Here is a 20,232-nt window from a genome sequence, read left to right on the forward strand (position 1 = left end):
GTAATAATCATCCAATCTCCGCGCTCCTCCTCCTCCCCGCCTCCTCGACTCCTCCCCCTTGTCCTCCTCATTATGTCCCCGCTCTCCGTCGTGACAGCGTCCATTAATCAAGTGGTTTTTGAATGACGTTGAACCCTCGCAACCTCCTCGACATCCACCCACACCCCACACCAGGCTCGACCAGGAAGTGTTCTTTCCCCCCCGCGCTCCATTAGGGCCAAGCGGAGCAAAAACACGAATCGCGACAATAGATAACAACAATAGCAGACATTAGATGACGCGACACAATGGGATGTAGAGGGGACAACAACTGGTCTCATTATACGCTATAATATATCTGTTGGGGAGTTTCCTTTTTGCCCTATAATGTCTCCTGGGAAACATTGTTTCCCTTTAACAAACACACTGGACCTTATAATTAGCGTTAAATGCGTGTTAATTTAAACTCTGCGGCCATGTTACGGACGCACATTTTTGCAACAAAAGTAAAATGTAATCTTAAAAACAACCCTACGGTGGGATAACTATGGGGCACATCCTCGCAGCTCAGCCTCTTTACATTTGTGTATGAATAGAAGCAACATGAATGGTCCTTTTTACAGCGACGGCTGGAGAAGAAGCTCCAGACTGTGTGGTTTCTTCTGTGTCTGCCAGACTTCAATGTTGCTCTGTATGTACAATACCATTCAAAAACTTTTTTCCCCAATGAATATAACATTAAATGAATCAGAAACACAATCTATACATTGTTAATGTGGTAAACGACTACTATAGCTGCAAACTGGTCTGGTTGTCTGGTTTTTAACAGAATATGTACATAGGTGTATAGAGGCCCATTTCCAGTGTTCTAATGGTACATTGTGTTTCCTAATAAGCGTAAGGAGGCTATTGGATGATTAGAAAACCCTCGTACAATGATGTTAGCACAGCTGAAAACAGTTTTGCTGGTTCTTTGACGAAATAGCAACATTATCATTTTGAATTTAAAAAAAACGCATTATTTCTAATATTTTCTATTAATTTTGCAACTCTTTTGATGAATAAAAGTGTGAATATTAATGTAAAAACATTACAAATTGTATTGGTGACCCCAACCTTTTGAACAGTAGTGTACACTCTTAGAAATAAAAGTGCTAAGTAGAACCATATAAGGTTCTTCTGCTTAAAAAAAGCTGCAGCTCTGTATTTGACGTACAATGACGGTAACACTGATGCTTAACGAACATACGCAGGTGCACGTCAATAAATTAGAATATCGTGGAAAAGTTGTATTTATTTCAGTAATTCAACTTTCAAATAGTGAAACTTGTGCTTTGTATACGTTCAATACACTCGGACTGAAGTCTTTGGTTCTTTTAATTGTGATGATTTTGACTCACATTTAACAAGAACACAAAATTCAGCATCTGAAAAAATTAGAATATGGTGGAAAGAGTTCACGTGTCAATCAGCTAATCAACTCAACACACTTTAAATTAAGGAACACACATTCACCATTAACTAGGTGCTTACTAGCATATATAAGTCGCATACTAGCCCTTTATTATCATTAAGCATGTGTTAACACATTATTCTACATAACCTTTCTACCTCTATTGTGGCATGAGTTAAGATTTTTCCTATATAAGGTGTTACTACTTGCTTATAATGTTAAATATATAATATTCACTAATAAAGGGCTAGTATGCTATGTTAGTAAGCACCTAGTTAATGGTGAATATGTGTTCCCTAATCTGTGAATAATAGACCTAAACCTGAGATAACTTATCAAATTAGGTTTAGGGTCAGAGTTTGGGGGTCAAGGGCTGCTGAGTGTGTTTAGCCTACTTTGAAACCTTGTCCTTTGTGAGTTTTTATTAAACATAGACACACACACACTTTGACTCTGAGGATTAAATGGCATTGGTAAACAGATATTCGATGTTTTAATCAGACGGGACATCGATGGGTCAACCTCCGCACCGTGCAAAGTATCACGTTATATCGCCGTTTTATCGCTTTGCAAATAGATAAACGTTATGTGCGTGAATTATATGAACACAAAGAAGTGTTGTTATAGTCCCGGGCTGTATAATCTGATCATAAATCCAAATTACATTATACTTACCACCAAACCCAATATCGCCTCGGTGGTGTGAAATTTCAAATGTCGCTGGCTTTGTTGTCTTTATCTACGAGCCCTTATCTCCGACGATGTGATATTTGTGCTCAGATAGAGAGACGTCATTGTCACAACAAACTTTATTAAATGGTGTGATATATATATATATATATATTTCCTCCCCCTCCTTATCTAATGGAGAACAGATCACAGAGCACTAATTATTTTACAGCAGGCTTTTTACGGCCTCCTTTTATGGGCCTATGTGGTGAGGGGCAATGGGAAAGAATAACCCGATCGCCAACAACTGTGGCGTTTACATTTAGAGCGTGGACGAGCCATGTGGCCTGTAATTTAATCACTTCTTCGTGTCTAAAGACAGAGAGATTTTCTGCCATGGAAAAGGTCTATTGTGGCGTCTATAAGATGAACTTGAGCCCCTATCAGTAAAATGTATAATTATTTCTATTACAGGCATAAAGACAAAAGGATGAACATGGGATTTAAAGTAATAATTCATAGTGATTGATAGTAATGGAAGATGATGCATGTTGTAAATGAGTAACCTATGTCTTGTCGATTTCATTCATTAGTTCATTAGATTGCCTTGTATGCCTATGCTGTGAGGACAAACTCATCTCATCTTATATGAGATGCAGACAAAATTAATCTCTGAAAACCTTTATATCACGATAATCATTTACCTCGACGAGCACACGCATGCCTGCACACACACACACACACACACACACACACACACACACACACACACACACGCACACACACGTACTGTACATATATAGACTCACTGGTCATTTAGTTTATATGCTGGGTAGATGAGCAGGTGTTGCCGTGTTTGTCTTTGAAGTGAGAGCGGTTTGTTTTCCCAAGCCCATAACTGTCGCTTATCAGTCCTGTATGAACCAGCAGGAAATCACCAAACTGTCGCAGAAGCAAAGTGCAGTTTTCAGACACTTTAAAGCCATAGTTCGTGGTGTACCGGTGATGACATTGTCGGCGCCGATTTTCTCTTTAAGTGTTTCCCGCTGAGAGACATGGATGCTGGATGGAAAAAAAACTGATTTTAGCCTCTATACGTTAGAAAAGCTCACCTCAGAAAATATATACCTATGATATCTTATGAATATGTTTGCCTTTTCTGAACGGAATCAGAGGGTCGTGTCGCTTTCTGGACCTCACACTCCTCCACACCAAAGTCCATGGCTTGTTGGCAGAGGTGGAAAAAGTACTAAAATATTGTACTCAAGTAAAAGTACCAATACTTTGATGAAATATTACTCAAGTAGAAGTAAAAGTAGTTCATTTGAAATGTAATTTAAGTAAATATAAATAATAGTAGAAATATGACAAGGGGTCAGAAATCCAAAAGTATTTTGGAGCTCACGCGCCCGGCGCGACACAGGATATTACGTCACTTTTGGCGCCCTCTATGTTCACGCGCCAGTGCTGGTGATAATCACATCATCATTCGTCTGGTTCTGGTGTATATTTTCCCCCTTTAGGTCTTCATTGTGCTGAATTTTAATTCTTTTACTCAGTAACGGATAGGATTTATAAAGTAACTAAGTACAATACTTGAGTCAATACTTACTCAAGTAAAATACACAATCCTGATTTTAAATTGTACTTAAAAAATACAAAATACACACAAAAAAGTATTCAATACAGTAACTTGAGTAAATGTATTTCGTTAGATAGTGTAAATTAAACTATTTCACCATGCACATGAGCTCTTATATGCACAATAAGACACACAATAAGTTTGCTTTCTCTCAGTTTTACAGCACCATTATCTGCACAGATACTGTGAGGACCTGTAATTATGACAACCACCCGTGATAAGAACTGTCGGGGCTTCTTTTCTGTCAACCTCGGGCAATAAATCCCAATGAAGTCCCTGTTAAACGTCGACTTTTTTATCATCTCTCTAAAGTGAGATGACAGTAATTAACGTGGCGGTAAAAGTGTGTCACGGTGTGTCAAAGAAGACCTTACAAGACACAATCACACCTGAGAGAGGTCAAATAAAAGATAACGGGGAAAACTGAATGAAAGATCATACTTTTAAGATTGTGAATGCAGAATCTTTCTTTGCTTATTTTATTCTAAATTCTAACATGTATGCCCTTATAGGAATATAGTCTATGGTTATATTATATCCTGCCCCTGTGCTGCAGGACACTGGCCAATCAGGATGGAGCAGACTTTATAGCGCTCTGGAGTGTTTGGCGGAGTGAATCAAGTGTTTTTTTCTCTCTCGCATGGCAGAGGTGGAGCGGGTCAGACACAGAGTGGGCCATTTCTGCAAGGGAGACGAGTGAAAACAGAGGTTTACACCAAACTTTAAAGACAATCACAGACACATTTGGACTTTCTGAGAGCAGCAGACAAAGCCCTGTTGTTTTTCAAACCTACATTTTGAGATCACTTTGGACAGAAAGAATGACTTCCACTCTGGAGAAATCCAAAAACTTTTGCATTGACGCGCTGCTGGCGCACGACGCGGACCAGAGGACGGAGAGCCCCGGGGACAGCCCGGTGTCGAACCGCTGCTCTGAGACGCCCTCCCCTCACCCGAACCCTCCAAACTCCTCTCCGGCTCCTCTGGGAGTTTTGCCCAAATCCCACTTCTACAACAACAACAACTCAGGATTCGCTGCGCTGCACCACGGGGGTCTCATCGGGATGCACCCGGGCTCCGTGTACCCCCTGGCGGCCCTGGGAGGACAGCACCCCGCCTTCATCTATCCCGGTTTTACGCAGATGTTCCAGTCGTACCCGGAGCAACTGAAGGCGAGTGTAGTGTCGGGAGGTTTGCCCCTGGAGCCATGGATCAGAGCCGGCTTCATGATACCGAGATTTGGAGAATATGGAGGTGAGCTTTTTCAACTGCACACTATTATTTTGTTTATGAATTAAACATACTAACATGAAAACTACACTATTACAAGACATTTTGTTACATATTAACTAAAATTAGATTAATATAGTAAAACTACATTATCATAATGTCAGATAAATGTTTTATTTAAAATCATACATCCTAATTTAGAAACTCAATTTTAGTACAAAAAAATAACATTCTGTACAACTTTTAAGTTTTTGACACCTTTTACTCATGCATTCAATGCATGTTTCTCTTTAGAGTTGGAATTTTAATTGCAGTTTTTAATTTTTTTTATTCTTGTTTATTTATGCCCTACTTTTGTAAGTTGTAGGCCGTCAACCTATTTGTATTCATATTTAAGGGCATCCCAACACCTTCATGTCCATCTCATATTTGAAGGTAATGTAACATTGAGATGTTGTGTCACTTAAGGACAATTTATCTCATAAAAAAAAAAAACAATGTGTAACATTTTACGACAAAGGTAACACTTGAAGCAGACCTGCCACTTAATCAATTGATAACATTTATAGTGTTTTCATTAAGGTAATGGAGCTCTGCGGTGGTTTATTACTCCTCCGAAGCAATATCCTCTCACCTCACATCAGGGCAATAAACGTGAACAAACAGACAGACAGACAGGAAAGACAGGCAGGTATAAGCCTGGTGGCATCCAACAATGAACTGGAAATTAAACTGGAGTATTATGGGATGTTACAGTTGAAGGTTTATTTGAATAATATCAAATAATAATAATTAAAAAAATGTATGTCTCATCTAACCCTCCTGCTTTTCCTCCCCCTCTCAGCTCCAGCCCAGGCAGGTTTGCTGGGGAAGTGCAGAAGGCCGAGGACGGCGTTCACCAGTCAGCAGCTCCTCCAGTTAGAAAACCAGTTCAAGCTCAACAAGTATCTGTCCAGACCGAAACGCTTCGAGGTGGCCACTTCACTCATGCTCACCGAGACTCAAGTGAGTGCATAGACAAACAAACACACACAGTTTTGCGTGCAGCTATTCCTCTGAGGACGCTGCGGCGTTGACATCCATGCATTTGGACAGCCTAAACAAAGCGTTATCCACTTAATGCCTACCCTTACCCCTAACTTTTTTTTAATTTGATATTTTTTTATGTAGGTTTTCCATTATGTTAAAACAGTACAACTTATTCCCACAGGTAAAGTAGTATAAATAATAAGACAAATAAATAAATAAATGAATGAATAAATAATAATCAAATAAAACAAAACAATTGGAGAAGATAAAATGAAAACTTAACCAGTTCCTCAGAGATTAGGCTCTGCTTCATTGGGACCAAGTTTTAGTCTCCATGAGGACTACTGGTACACTCTTTGGTTTTAGTGACCTCCACCAGGAAGTGTATGTTTTCGCCGGAGCTTGTTTGTTTTTCTGTCTGTTAGCAACATAACTTGAAAAGTCACAGATGGATTTGGAAGAAATTTTCAGGAAATGTCCGCAATGGGGCCTAGAACAGGCAATTCAATTTGGGGCGTGATCCGTTGACGATGCGCACCGGCAGGTTGTATTTTGTAGGCACTGAGCTGCCTTGGTGGAGGTCTGTGCTCTCCGAGTGCTTTTCTAGTGTATTTATGAAAACACCTCCTACCCTTTATTTTCCATGCAGTTTAGATCCGTTTATTGTTAGTTTTATTTCAACATATATCATTCCCCCCACTCTCATTTCCCTTAAGAGTATATCTTTTGTGAAACAACAGTTTAAAAAAATTGGGTTAGAGATAAACCATCTACATACTCAAACAGTGCAAAAGTATTTTTTAAAGTAGGCTTTTAATGTGGATGTTGGCATAAGTTTGCAGAAAGAGGTTGATTTCCTCTGATTAGCCTTAATGCAGAACAATTGCTCAACAAATATGGCAACCCGGTAATGACATCACAAGAATTCTGCGATTTGTCCGGCGCCATGTTGACGTTTTGCAAAGATCACAAACATCACCTGCAACCAGACTCCTATTGGATACCAGCTATGAGTCACACTGATCTGGTGTGTGCCGTCCTCTATAGGCCATTTTCTTGTTGTCCTCGGTCAGCAAATCAGAATCATGTCCACTTTTTATATATACGGTTCAACACAATCCGTTGAACCTGTGAAACAACACTTTAAAATATGTAAATTAGCACGAACCCAAGGGAATCTCATTTGAGCCATCGCACACAAGTGACCTAAGGTCAAGTTTAATCTTGCTTACCCCGTCATATGGTGCCCTTGTTTTCTAACATTGTTTTTTCTGCTTTTTTTCTCTTCCTTTCACCAGGTTAAGATCTGGTTCCAGAACAGGCGCATGAAATGGAAGAGGAGCCGCAAAGTCAAGGAACAAGCGGCCCTCACTTCACTGACTGGTGCAGATACGGATGAAATGGATATGCATAGTGCCAAGTCTCAGGGTGATTCACACAGCTCAAGCCTAGAAGATGAGGAGGAGCTTGACGGGGAGGTGGAGGATGAAATCGAGGAGACAGAGGTGCTGAGGGCCAGTTCTTTAGGCTCCGTAGGCTGCACCAGGCTTGACATAGGAGGAATAGGGAACTACAGCACTTATTCAGAGGAGCAACGGGAGGAAGGAACCCCAAGAACAAGAAGTGGGGTTTTCTCTGGGTTATAAAAAATCCTGCAGGCCTTCAATGTATGTCTTTTTTTTGTGTTTACTCCTCCTGAGAAAAAAAATACACAACGCTATTGAAAAAGGATCATTTTCCCAGATATAAATATCCCATTGTGCTGAATATGAAAACTGACCAGGATAATGCCATCTTCATCTTATATATCTGGTGATTATATTGTTTGATGACCACGTATAAGAGGTATGGCTCCAAAATCAGCAAACAATTCTATTCTTATGTGTATTCTTGTGCATGTTTCATTTGTTTTAGTTTTAGAACAGCGCAACCAAACTATAAGCTGTAATCTGCAATAAACGTATACACACGTGAATGCACATGTAATAAAACTGTAGGAGTTTAAGGGAAAATAGCACTTTGATGAGAAGAAGTGGAGATGGAGCATTTTACTTACTCAGTGTTACATTGTTGTCAGTGCTCTCTGGTCTGTTACAAATATTAGATATTGAACTAATATTGGAAGATTTTCATACTTTTTAGACTCAGATTTACATTTGCTCAGTGATTATTTTAGGGCATTATGATGGTGTAACACAGGGGGAAACTCTTCTCAGGTTATATAGTACTTTTTTTTGATGATATGGTCATGAATTTGTGTTTTGTAACAAAGCTCTTTGATTTGTCTCTTTATCTTTGTGAATCTGCATGTCGCTAGTTTGAATGACACACACAAAGGAACGCTTGCATGTACTGTATGGAAGTTGAATGTGACCCTCTCATTGTGTTTTGTAAACTGTTCTCATAGTATCACGCATGGTATTGTCAATATAATTTAAAAATGATAGAATTTAATATATTTCACCTGTGCAACACTAGAGTTTTTTTTGTGTGGAGGTGGTTGTTTAAAAAATAAATCATGATTGTTTTGAGTTAAGACTAAAAATTAATGATATTGTGTGCCATTTGTACTGGAGACGTGTCCATAGTGTTCCCTAAATACTCCTATATCTTATGAGTAGTCATAATTAAAGTTCAAGATATCTTTAATTATCCTCAATTGAAGTTATCTACATTGTCCTTTTCAAGATATATTGAATTAAGTTACACAGATACTGAAACAATTGAATTGCAGAAATCCACCACATACACATGAATGGCAAACGTGACGTCATTCTAACCTGTAAAAAAAACAACTAGTTTTGACTAGTAAGAATGACGTCACGGTAGTTGTAACTATACCTGTGACGGCCTACCAGAGCGCATTTAAAAAATGTCCCTCAACGGCCGCAGTAGTTACTGTAGCGTCAAGGGCGGAAGTAAGTGAGCGAGCGGAGTATACAAACAACTGCTCGTTGCTATGGTAACGCCGTGACCGACAGAAAGACACACTTTCCTTTGAGACGAAATTACTTTAATCTAGGTTTACGTCACGACCGACGGAATTTCGGCGTCGCCTTGCGTACGCAAATAACGTGGAATTAAAAGCGCAAACTTAGTAGTGTGTCGTTCGAAAGACGGTAAGAATCCCTTACAGTACAGCTGTAGTGTTTAATATACATTTATTTCAACAACTAAACTGCTTGTGCGTTCAGTTAGAGCGAGTGTTGTGGTCACGTTCACAGCAGCCATTTTGAATGATGCTAGCAAGGTAAGCGGCACAGGTGTTCCTGATAACATTAATGAAGACTGTATACAGTAAGTGTGACATTAAGCTAGCATAACACCTGACACTGGGGAGGCTAAAAGTAACTCATAAAGCCATTTCAAAACACTTGAAAAGCACATATATTATTATAATTGTATTTATTTTATGACTGCAATGTGATATTTTATTTGTATGTCTCCCTGTCTTCCTGGAGGAAGAGGCTCTCAAGCTCAGTTTTTCCTGGTTAAGTCAGTAAGTATTGAGCACCAAGGATAAAATAACATTGACATAATAAAAATAAAAGCACTGCAATACAATAAAGGTAAAAACATAATAAAACAATCCATAAAAGCAAACATTCATTCATCTCCTAATGCTTATTAGCAAATCTCAGCAAATTAACTAAGGCATTTATCATTGAAATTGTAAAAAAAAAGTATTAGGAGACTGAAGGGATTTTCCGGTAGTGTAATTTGTTCTCTCCTATCACCTGTGTTCTTTCGACTGTCACCTTCCAAATAGCTGCTGTGAAAAAGGCCCACAGGTGTGTTAACAAAACTGTGTGCGTCATATTTTATAATTAATAGATGTGTCAATGCCTTGTCTCTTTTCCTAGCCATGTTAGCTGAACAAATAGGTAACAATCTGGATCCTTTGGGTTCTAATGCACCATTGCAGCCTCCCACTGCTGGAAAGGATAACAGAGTAAGTACCAATATGTCTCACATTACAATATTACAATATGTGCGCAAAATGTCTGACTAACAGTTACAGTCTTTGTTTTTAAATAGCTATTATATGGTTATTTTGTGCTCTTAAAAAGTTGTATTAAATGTAAATTATTCATGCTTTCCTAAACTCATTCCTCGCAGGATCCAGGAGATCACCACAGCAGACAGGAAAGGAAACACCTGCGAAACGTGTCCAGCAAAAGAAGCTGCCACTTAGGGTTGGAAACCAGGTCAGAGCTCGTTTGGAAGGACTGGGACCTGGGAAAGGAGTTCCCCAAGACTTTAGTGTTACGGAACATTCAAAACAAGCTACAGAGGCTGTCCGTGAGGTATTTGAGTTTATAAAATTACACACAGTTATGCACACAACATAAGCTTCATACAAACGTGAGGTAAATGGTAAACCACAGATTAACCTGTCTCCCTTATTGACCTTTTTCAGGCCCCCAGTGTCCACGTTTTTTACCATAGTAACTACCCCGAATATTCTTCTCAGCCCAGGGACTAAATGCGCTATTCCAATCATCTTTACACCACAAAAGAAGGTAACGCATACCACACTTAAGGCATCATGAATAGATGTGTTATTTCACTATATCTCAGCTTCAGTTTGTGGGTCTGGCTTACTGTCCCACTGTCTGTCTCTTGACAGCGTGACTATGAGGACAGCATTGAGTTTCAAGGTAAAGATGGAAGCTTCCAAGTACGCCTCCATGCCACCGTTCCTTGCCCTGCACTGGAGGTGCCTGACTCAGTGCTGCTGCCACTCTGTGCTGTTCAACACTGTACACAATTGACGTTCCTGCTCAAAAATGCAAGGTACACGTGAGTTTTGATGTGAAAGAAATTGATTTTATGTTTTACTTGACCACCACTCTTTCTTTAATCCCTTCAATCCTCCCACAGTAAACTCCAGACATACTTCCAGTGGGTATGTGAAGCGCCTTTCCAGCTGAGCCCTGATCATGGCCTGCTGAAGCCCAACCAGGAGTGTCATATCACTGTGGAGTTCTGGCCACAGGAGGCTCAGATGTACCAGCAACAGGCTTACTGCAAGTTTGGAGAAGAGGACAAGACGGAAAGCTATCGCACTGTGCTGCTGCACGCACAAGGTAGTGCAAACATAGGTCCTGAAATGTGGTTATTGATTAAATGAACTAGCTTTGATGTGTGAATCATTAAGATTGATTGTAGGATTACTACTTTCAACTTCAGGTCAAACACTTTGATTTAAATTGTGTTGCTTTAATGTGCTATAAATACATAAGCATGACTTGACACATCTTCATTTGGCTTTTGATTCTACATTGAACCATAAGCCGGAACCAGTACTTGCTCACTTGCCTCTTATTTTGCCTCCTATCTTAGCCAAAAACCCATGTCTGCAGCTGAGAAATCCAGTGACCGGGAAGGAAAAAGAACACTGGGATCCAGTTCTGATCTATGGCTCTGTAGGTGTTGGCCAGAATTTACAGAAACACTTTGATATCTTCAATCCCTCCCCCGTGAGTTGCTCTCAAATTGCACAAAATACATGCGCTCACTATCTCGGTGACCTTCTCACATCATTATTCTCCTCTCCTGCAGGTCCCCGCAGCTTTCGCTTTGTCACTTCTGCCTGGCATAGTTCCTTTGACTGGGTCAGTGTTCAGCTGTGATGTCATGAAGGGTGAGGTGGAGCCTGGTGGAACACAGCGAGTTGGAGTCACATATTCTCCTACTTTGGTGGATATGGTTACTGTTGAGTACTTATCTCTTGAATGCAGAGGGATCCCTGAAGAATTCTTGGTGAAACTCACTGGGATGTGTTGCGGTAAGGGACCCACAAAAACCCAACCAGAAAATACAGTCAATGCTTTAGTTTTCTTCACCTTATTTGAAAACAAACAAGAAGGGAATCCGAAAGTCAGAATGTACACTTATTTAGTAAGACAATGTTTATTTTTGTAATTAGGTCCAGAAATGTCCTTGTCCTCCTCCACATTGGACTTTGGTTTTGTCAAGGAAGGAGGATCAGTCAAACAGACGGTCACGCTGCACAATCATTCTGCTGTTGCGACGATCTACCAGTGGGACATTGATTGCAATGGCCACAGTGTGTTCAGTATCCAGCCACCATGTGGCACTGTGCAGCCATGGAGCCACATCACGTCGAATGCAGTCTATAGGCCTACGCAGCCCATTGCTCACAACAGGAGAGTGTCATGTCTCATACTGCATGGGGTACGAGCCAATATTTAGCTATAAACACACTCACAACATAGAGAAACATTTATGAGGACCGCCTACTTATATCTATCTCACTAATCTTCCTTTTAGAACCCTCTGTTCCTTGAACTGAATGGTGTCTGTCACCCTGAGGACGTGGATTCGCCAGACACTGTGAGGGCAATACAGCAAGCCCATAAGGTATTTTTGTCTATTTAAATATCTTTTGTGGTATTTAATAGTAGATTTTTACAAACTGTGACCCCACTCATTCACTGTGTTATTTTTCTTGCAGTCCAATGAAATACTGGACAGTGCGACGCCGAAAACACCCATGGATGAATATTACGAAACTTTTTCACCGTGCATTGAATCTCCCCATGTGTGTGTGTTTCCCCACGAGCTGATGTTTAATCACAAAGTCACCAAATCCTTGACAACTTCATCGACATCCTCTCAATCTGTCGCCATCACCAACCACACCAGAGAGAGACTCAGGTACTGCTGCCTGCCACAGACTATTACAATATTAGTTTTACAAATGTTCTGAATCGATGTAATTTCTGTGTTTCTCTTCCAGCGTAGTGTGGACTCTTGTCAACGAATCACCATTTTCTGTCTCTCCCTCATCATCTGACCTGGCGCCAATGAAGTCCACCGCATTCAGGGTGACATATGACCCCAAGGAACTCAACACATTGCATGGAGCACAACTCGAGTGCTTTGCGTACCATAAAATGGTATTGAAATGTTATTCGGTACTGCCGCGAAAAATTCTAGGACTAGTTAACATGTCAAAAAGTGTGTTGTTTGAGCTGAAATCCTCCTTTGTCCTCCTCTGTGGGTCCTGTAGGCTAATGTCTCTGGCGATCGACTGCTGTGTTCATGCGTGATTGTGAGAGTCATAGGCCACTCGTTTCAGCCTGGTAAAATACACTTGAAGCAATGCTGCTCTCTGGAACCCTCGCAAGTGGTGAGACACAAGAACAAGAATTAGCTTCTTCTTAATCTGTATTAATCTTGTTTTGCAAAGTGCTTGAATTTTGGAGACAGTAACTGAAAACTAAAATTGGAACTTAAATTCTTTAACACCAAACAGCAAATTGTTGGAAAAAAAAGTTGGAGAGGCTATATTACTATGTGTTTTCCTTATAATTAAACTATTTTGGTGGGTTATAGCATTATGCTATCTCTTTTAATGTGATTTAGAACAGTGAAAAAATCATTTTGACTATAGATTTACCTAATAAAGATGCAATTTACCACGGCTGAAAGCTAATGAAAATGCTTGGACAGTGAAAGTGCTTCAAATTGACCTACAAACATGAATATCAACCCACTAAATATAATGCACTATAAATTATACTACGATAAACAAAGAAAGACATACTCTGATGTCTCTGACGTGTCATTTTTATAGGTGTTCACAGGCATTGATGCCCTTTCCTATCAGATGGTGCTCCTAAAGAATATTGGGAACCTGCCCCTCATTTACTCTCTTGGCAGAAGCTCAAAGTCTACCCTGGCAGAATCGGTGGCCGCATTTCCAAACTGTGGTCTGATCGCACCGAGGTATCACAAAATCCTCATCCTCAGAAAAACTCCAACAGAAGACTGTCCCATCGAGGGCTTTAGTGTAGTGCTGCACTTCAATGCAGACATATACACAGAGGTACTGTACCATGTATACTACACTGGCAGAGATTCACGCTGTTATTGAGAGGAATGCAGTTATTGTAGGTTTAACTGTATCTGCACCTTTTTTGTGACACCTTTTAGGAAATAACAGTTGTGAATGTGCCGGAAACATTGAGCATGTCTCTGGAAGGAGATGGCACTTTAAATTTTCCGCCAACAGCGGTGGGCTCACTCACCAAACGCTCCCACTACATCAGAAATCTCAGCAATCTACGTATACGGTTGGTTGGTCCCACTATTGTTTCTCTTTGCCTGTATGTAATGCCATTTTCACATTTTAACCTGGTCTTAACCCATAATCATGAACCCTGCCTGCTGCTGAATCTCTGTGATCGTCTTTCATGATAGGTTCCAGTGGAGCATTCCAGAGCTTGACCTGGACCTTATCACTGTTGAACCAGATGCTGGTGAACTGAATTCCAATGAGATCTCGGTGAGAGATTAAGGGAATCAATTATTGAGAAGGTAATTTGAAACTTACCGAAATACTGAACATCTGCATTTTTTTTTACAGCTCCAGACTTGGTGCTTTAGTCCGCTGACAGAGAAAACATACACTATTGAAGCTATTCTCACCTTCTGGCTGGTCAAGGCTGATGAACATAAGTCACAACTCACCCTTAAAGTGGTGGGAGTGGGCGCCAAAGGCTTTATAAAGGTACGGCCGTCAACGTGTTTGTGTGATTTTTACTACAATTGCAACAAAAACATTAACCAAGCAGTGTGTGAATGATTGTTTTCTCATCAGGCGGAAAAATCCCTAGTGGATGTTGGGGAGATCCTAGTGGGAAGTTACCAGTCAATTGAAATTCCTCTGGTCAACAACAGTCCCTGTGCTGTGTCCTTTTCTCTCTCGGTGGAGCAGACACTTCTAGATGAGGGTCTTGTTTATGACCCTGAGACTGAATCAAGTGGTATGCTCCATTATACTGTTGATTAAAATAATTGTGTGTATGTGCATGATGTTTATTTGCTCTCTGACAGTGATTTGATTTTCAAAAAAAAAAACAGCTGATCCAGGTTATTTTAAATGTAGTGTGTAACTATTAAACATTTTTATATCAAATTATTATCAGTATAGCAGAGTTTTGGTCTCATGGCAATATTCCAGAGTTGCACACAGGAGTAAAACAATAACACAACAGTTCTTGTGTTCAGGAAAACAAGAAGTCCTCACTGTAGAGCCTATCTGGCCAATATGTATAAGATCAAGACTAGTGACTATGTCTAACGCAGGTTTAGTACAACCAGTGCTGCACACAACACACAGAATGTTATCTTTGTTCCTTTTTAGCTCTACAACTGGACTTTGAGAGGGGAACTATTGCCCCTCACTCCATGATGATACTCCCGTCCACTGTCAAACCATACAGACGAGCCCAGTACCTGTGTAAAATCAGCTACCAGATACTGAATGCCAGTGGTAAAAAGAAAACACACACACTCTTCAAACCTGGATATATTCTGTATTAGTTTTCTCTTAGTTCTCATATCTACTTTTCTACTACTCTCTACAATGATAATTATTATGCGTTTTATTTTTGATGTTGTGACAAGGTCTACTTCTACCCTCCTGGTTACTGTGTTCACTTCTCTTACCAGGGCTTGTGTCGTCCCTTCCACATGCAGTGTGTGAAGTGAGAACTAAGGGTGTGGTCCCCATTCTGCAGGTGACAGATGTTTGTGGTGGTGGCAGCCTTAAAAAACTCGGTAAGAGACCTCTCTGGAAAATCTTGTCCTTGGATAGCCTCAACCACCACCTGATGTCCACCCTCTCTGCTCCAGAAGTCACTCATGGAACCCCAACCAGATACTGGTCAGGAGCAGAATTATAGAAAAATGTATTGTAAAAATAACCATTTTGTACATACCGAATATTATCTTCCTATCCTCCCCTAGTCTGCGCACTTGTCCTTCTACCACTGCGACGATATTGGACTTCAACTTTAATGCTGCTCCCATGGATTCAGCCCCGTCGACATTTGTGCTGATGTTTGATAACCCCGATTCCTTCCCTGTTGATTGGTGAGCAAACTTCAACAGGGAAAGTATTGTGCTTCCATAAGTTAGGGCCCACTTGTGCGCATCAGAGGTACTGCAGGTGCGCCTCAACTGTACCTCTGAGGTATTGCAGGTGGCCTTCTAATGTGGGCTATCAATACTGATATAAAAATGTACCTAATTCTTTGACACATTCTGTTCTGTGGAGCAAAATCAAAATCTGAATGTTTAATATTTGTTGCTTCAGTGACAATAATAGCTGCACACCTACTAACTGAAGCAGTGTATGTCACAGGCAATTTTAAAAATAGATGTACTATTCTCTTTTACTATTCTATTATCTTTGGTTGATTGACTAATGCTATTCAATATCAGGGCTTTCCTGTTTCCAGAAGACCAACAGATTGCACAGTGGGATCACTGGGCACAGATCGGCGCATTCAGCAGCTCTCAGCTGTCCAAGTTGAAGGTCAGGCATGCCTCAATACAGCATAAGGACATTTTGTCCTATATGTTTGTAATATTTAGTGTCACTTCAATTAATTAATGTTCTATTTTAATTAATGTGATTCTGAATTCAACAATTCTTGACTTGAAAAATATACCGATAAACCTAAATATCTTGGTTTCATTGACAGGATCAAGGAAAGCGTCTGTTTAACGTGTCTCCTCGTTCTGGGACTTTGTTGCCGGGCCAGAAGAAGGCAGTGCGCTTCAGCTACAGGTCAGAGATTTCAGAAGAGGATGTACTGTAGTGAAACATTTGACAGTGGATGATTTACAAGAGTTCAGCTTATTCATTAATCACATAACACTTTCTGTGTGGTACCAAAACGTTTTTTTTCTTTACAGCCATGAAATTACAGGAAAAAATCAGCTTCCTGTTGTGTTCACACAATCCTATGGTAGAGAGATATTGGTAAGGCTAACCTTTATCACTAGGAATAGTGAACTCTTCCTAATTGTTAGATTGTCTATTAACTTCATGTACATGTTTCTGTTCACAGCTCAATTTCCAGGGCTTGACCGTGGAGACGAGCAGATCATATCTCCACTATGCCTCCAACAATTATGTCTTCGCTCCTGTGTTCATTGGCGACAACAGTCCTCCGAAGCAAGTGTGTAAAAAAATCTGTGTCCGCATGAGTTCTGTTCCAAATAATATAATTTATTTATTGGTCCGTCCATTCGTTTTGATAGACACCTGCTTGTTAGACTGGTGTATCGTCCTTTCTATCAAATATATTTAAAACTTAAGTATTGAGAATGTCTGGGTTTCTGTGTCTTTGCTTGTGCTGCAGTGCTTCAAATTACATAATGCAGGTGCATTGCCTGCTCATTATGAAGTGGACTCAGCCGTGCTGTTGCAGCTTCAGATGGACAACTTTAACCATGCGGTGCTGTACTGTGTCAATCCAGAGGGAGGGGTCCCTCCAGGAGAGCCAGTCATGCTGGAATGGATCTTTTCTCCACTGGAGGCTAAATTGTACCAGGTATGCACCAACTTTCTCCTCTCCTCTAATTGTTATTCTTTGATTTTTTTTCCTGCATCAGTGTGGAGATTAAGCTGATTTAGAAATCAAGTTGTTGAATTTGTAGATTTTGTCATCTACCTTTTCACACACCATAGCATTTATAGCATTAGCAATTTAGCCCTCTCTCCTTAAATGTCCAGACTATGTTTGTGATTTAGCTTGTTTCCTATTTTGTGTGTTTCTAGATGGATATTCCTATCCACATCGACAATGGGGATACAACGGTGGTGAGGTTTGAGGGCTCTGGGCGTGCTTGTCCCAAACAGGGCAAATCAAACGCATGTGACTGCAGTGATGACATCCCTCTCCCAGGACAAGTGAAATCGACTATGAACATTGCTAAGACTTCGGTGAGTAACTTTAAAATAGAATCAAATATCTGTTAACATTCAAACCATTGTCAAATGACAGATTTGTGCAGGGCAGCATCGCACCTTTCGGTCCACAGCCTGCTGGAAATGATTAGTAGAAGAGTTCACACAATGCTGATTAATCCCTTTAGCTCCACACATCTTTCTCTGTGTTTCACGGTATAGTTTAGTTTAGTTCCTCTGTCACCTGTTGACATTTCTGTACTGCAGATTAGTATTTCATGTTGGAGGCAACAGCAGCATTGTGTTGGTAAATTGAGACGGCTGCAAAAAGGCAGAACAATAACATCAACAGGAAAAAAATCACCAAATGTTACAATGCAGCAACTTAAGACATTTAATGAATTGAAGTAACTGAATTGAGTAATTGAAGCAATATATGTTGCACTGGTCTGATCCTTGTAAGTAAAATGCAATTGTGGCTATTTGTACATCTCATCTTAATTTATATATATATGTTTGGATGTAGACAATATTTCTGTCCGAGGAAAGTGTGTCTCTCGGCTACATCCCCATCTGCAAAACATCTTCAAGAATCCTCTTCCTGAACAATGTGTCTGACACAGACATTGCACAGTACACCTGGGACATATCCCAGCAGAGCGACCAGCAGGTACAGTAAGGATTAATACTGTACATACTGTACATACAGCCTGTGCATAATCATTCATGTGTAGCTGTGTATTTGGACTCTATATTGAGTAAACGTTAGCTTAGCATGCTGGTGTGTGTGTTGTCAGGAGGTGCATTTCCATCCAGAGCAAGGTAGACTGAATCCAGGGGAGAGTGCTCTTAGTGTCCTGACTGTCACCGCCACGGACTACCCCACCATTTATCAGCTAGATCTCACCTGTCAGGTACCACGGCAGTATTTTAAGCTGTATCAAACAACTTTATTTTGAGCCTGTTTGGCCTTTCTTACCTCTTGTCCCCCACTTCAGATCATTCATGAAGCCTCGCTGAATCAGTATCATAAAGCTGTGCACCGCTGGGAGGCAGAAAAAAAGAGACGGGAGGTGGAGTTCGTTATTACAGACAAGAAGGAGACTCGGTGCCAACGGGAAAAATTAGCAAAGCTAGAGGAGGAACCTGAACCACCACATCCTACTCAGTTGCTTCTGGAGGTTACAGCACACTCCTACAGGCCTCAGCAGTATGTCACACACACTTATCTTGACCAGTTGTATACATTATACTGTAGTAGGAGCAGTTTAGACCTCATATCTTATATGCAAAAATTATAATAATGTTTTTGTTTTAGTGTGTTCCTCAGTCACCTCCAGTCTGTCAAGAACTCTAAAGTCTGTCATGCCGCTGGCCAAAACATTGTCGTGCACATACTTAGCACTCTGCTATGGTAAAACACACACTGATAACAGCATTCATAAAGTGATTTGCTATTGTTTTAAGCTTTTTAACGCACCTCCTTCTTTTCCAGGAACATACTTGACGACTTGGACTTCTCCAAGCTCGAACGTCCCGTGAGGATTTCAATGCGTCCGAAAACAGCACTCCAAATACGGCAGAACACTGAGCGCGCGCCTGGTGATTTAAGTAAAAGGGTCTTGTTGGGCACCATCCAGAACCTGATGATGGAAGCTGTCAGAGGAGAGCTGGAGCTTACAGTGTATCCACGCTCTATTATCCTGCCACCTATTTCTCCCAGGTGAAGACAGACACTGTACACACACACACACACACACACACACACACACACACACACACACACACACACACACACACACACACACACACACACACACACACACACACACACACACACACACACACACACACACACACACACACACACACACACACACACACACACACACAGGGTAGTTCTCTCGCCTGAATATGAAGTTAACCTGACTGTGTTTCATTTACAGCAGGAGGACATCCGGAGCCAAGGATGAGCACAACAACAAAAAAAGATCGATGACTTGATTTCAACAACTTTGTAACTTTTTCATTTTCAAATTGAAATCGCATTTAGAAATAATTGGCAAATGTTAAAGGTTGCAATTTAATTGTTCTGTTTTTTAATTGTTTTAATTCCAGTTAAGGGAAGAAAAGGCCATTCATATCTTTTATCTTGCTTTGCATTGGATAAGCAGGAACTAATTAAAAAAAGTTAATGAAAATTGAACATTTTAAGTTCATCCTATTGTCAACGATAAAAAACTCTTTTCGCCACATCAAGACAAAAAGCTTCCCCTTGCTTTTTAGTATGGTAGTGAATATTTTTGATGCATTTCATGTGGTAATGCTCCATCACCTTTTTATTATTTTTACAATGAGTATCGTGAGTCTGCTTTGAGTCATCAAGTACTGGCTCACAGTGTCATCTGTTGGGCTTGTTTTTGTCTTTGTAGAATATCATGAGGTCTGAAAGTGCCTTTACAAATAAAGTTCACATTATACAACATAATACAACTC

The 20,232-nt window shown here is 40.4% G+C and overlaps 2 protein-coding genes across 2 annotated transcripts; both read left to right on the top strand.

Annotated features, from left to right (window-relative positions):
- Window positions 1–4,564: 4,564 nt before the first annotated feature.
- LOC310943146 (uncharacterized protein) lies at window positions 4,565–7,648 on the top strand (the record flags this gene model as incomplete). Its single annotated transcript, XM_083908672.1, has 3 exons — window positions 4,565–4,997; window positions 5,818–5,978; window positions 7,301–7,648. The coding sequence occupies 3 exons, from the start codon at window positions 4,565–4,567 to the stop codon at window positions 7,646–7,648; spliced, it is 942 nt and encodes a 313-aa protein (XP_083764798.1).
- A 2,219-nt stretch (window positions 7,649–9,867) lies between these two features.
- On the top strand, window positions 9,868–19,463 carry cfap65 (cilia and flagella associated protein 65; the record flags this gene model as incomplete). Its single annotated transcript, XM_083908673.1, has 31 exons — window positions 9,868–9,954; window positions 10,122–10,309; window positions 10,423–10,525; window positions 10,633–10,799; window positions 10,887–11,092; window positions 11,349–11,485; window positions 11,568–11,793; window positions 11,935–12,203; window positions 12,300–12,389; window positions 12,484–12,686; window positions 12,769–12,928; window positions 13,042–13,161; window positions 13,609–13,860; window positions 13,968–14,107; window positions 14,235–14,319; window positions 14,401–14,544; window positions 14,635–14,800; window positions 15,181–15,309; window positions 15,489–15,702; window positions 15,786–15,911; window positions 16,263–16,356; window positions 16,526–16,611; window positions 16,740–16,806; window positions 16,895–17,005; window positions 17,189–17,380; window positions 17,608–17,772; window positions 18,263–18,406; window positions 18,534–18,650; window positions 18,735–18,946; window positions 19,055–19,150; window positions 19,232–19,463. 31 exons carry the CDS (start codon window positions 9,868–9,870, stop codon window positions 19,461–19,463), a joined length of 4,728 nt encoding a protein of 1,575 aa, XP_083764799.1.
- Window positions 19,464–20,232: the final 769 nt, after the last annotated feature.

Source organism: Microchirus variegatus, assembly GCF_963457635.1.
Source record: "Microchirus variegatus genome assembly, chromosome: 22".
Taxonomy (NCBI): Eukaryota; Metazoa; Chordata; class Actinopteri; order Pleuronectiformes; family Soleidae; genus Microchirus; species Microchirus variegatus.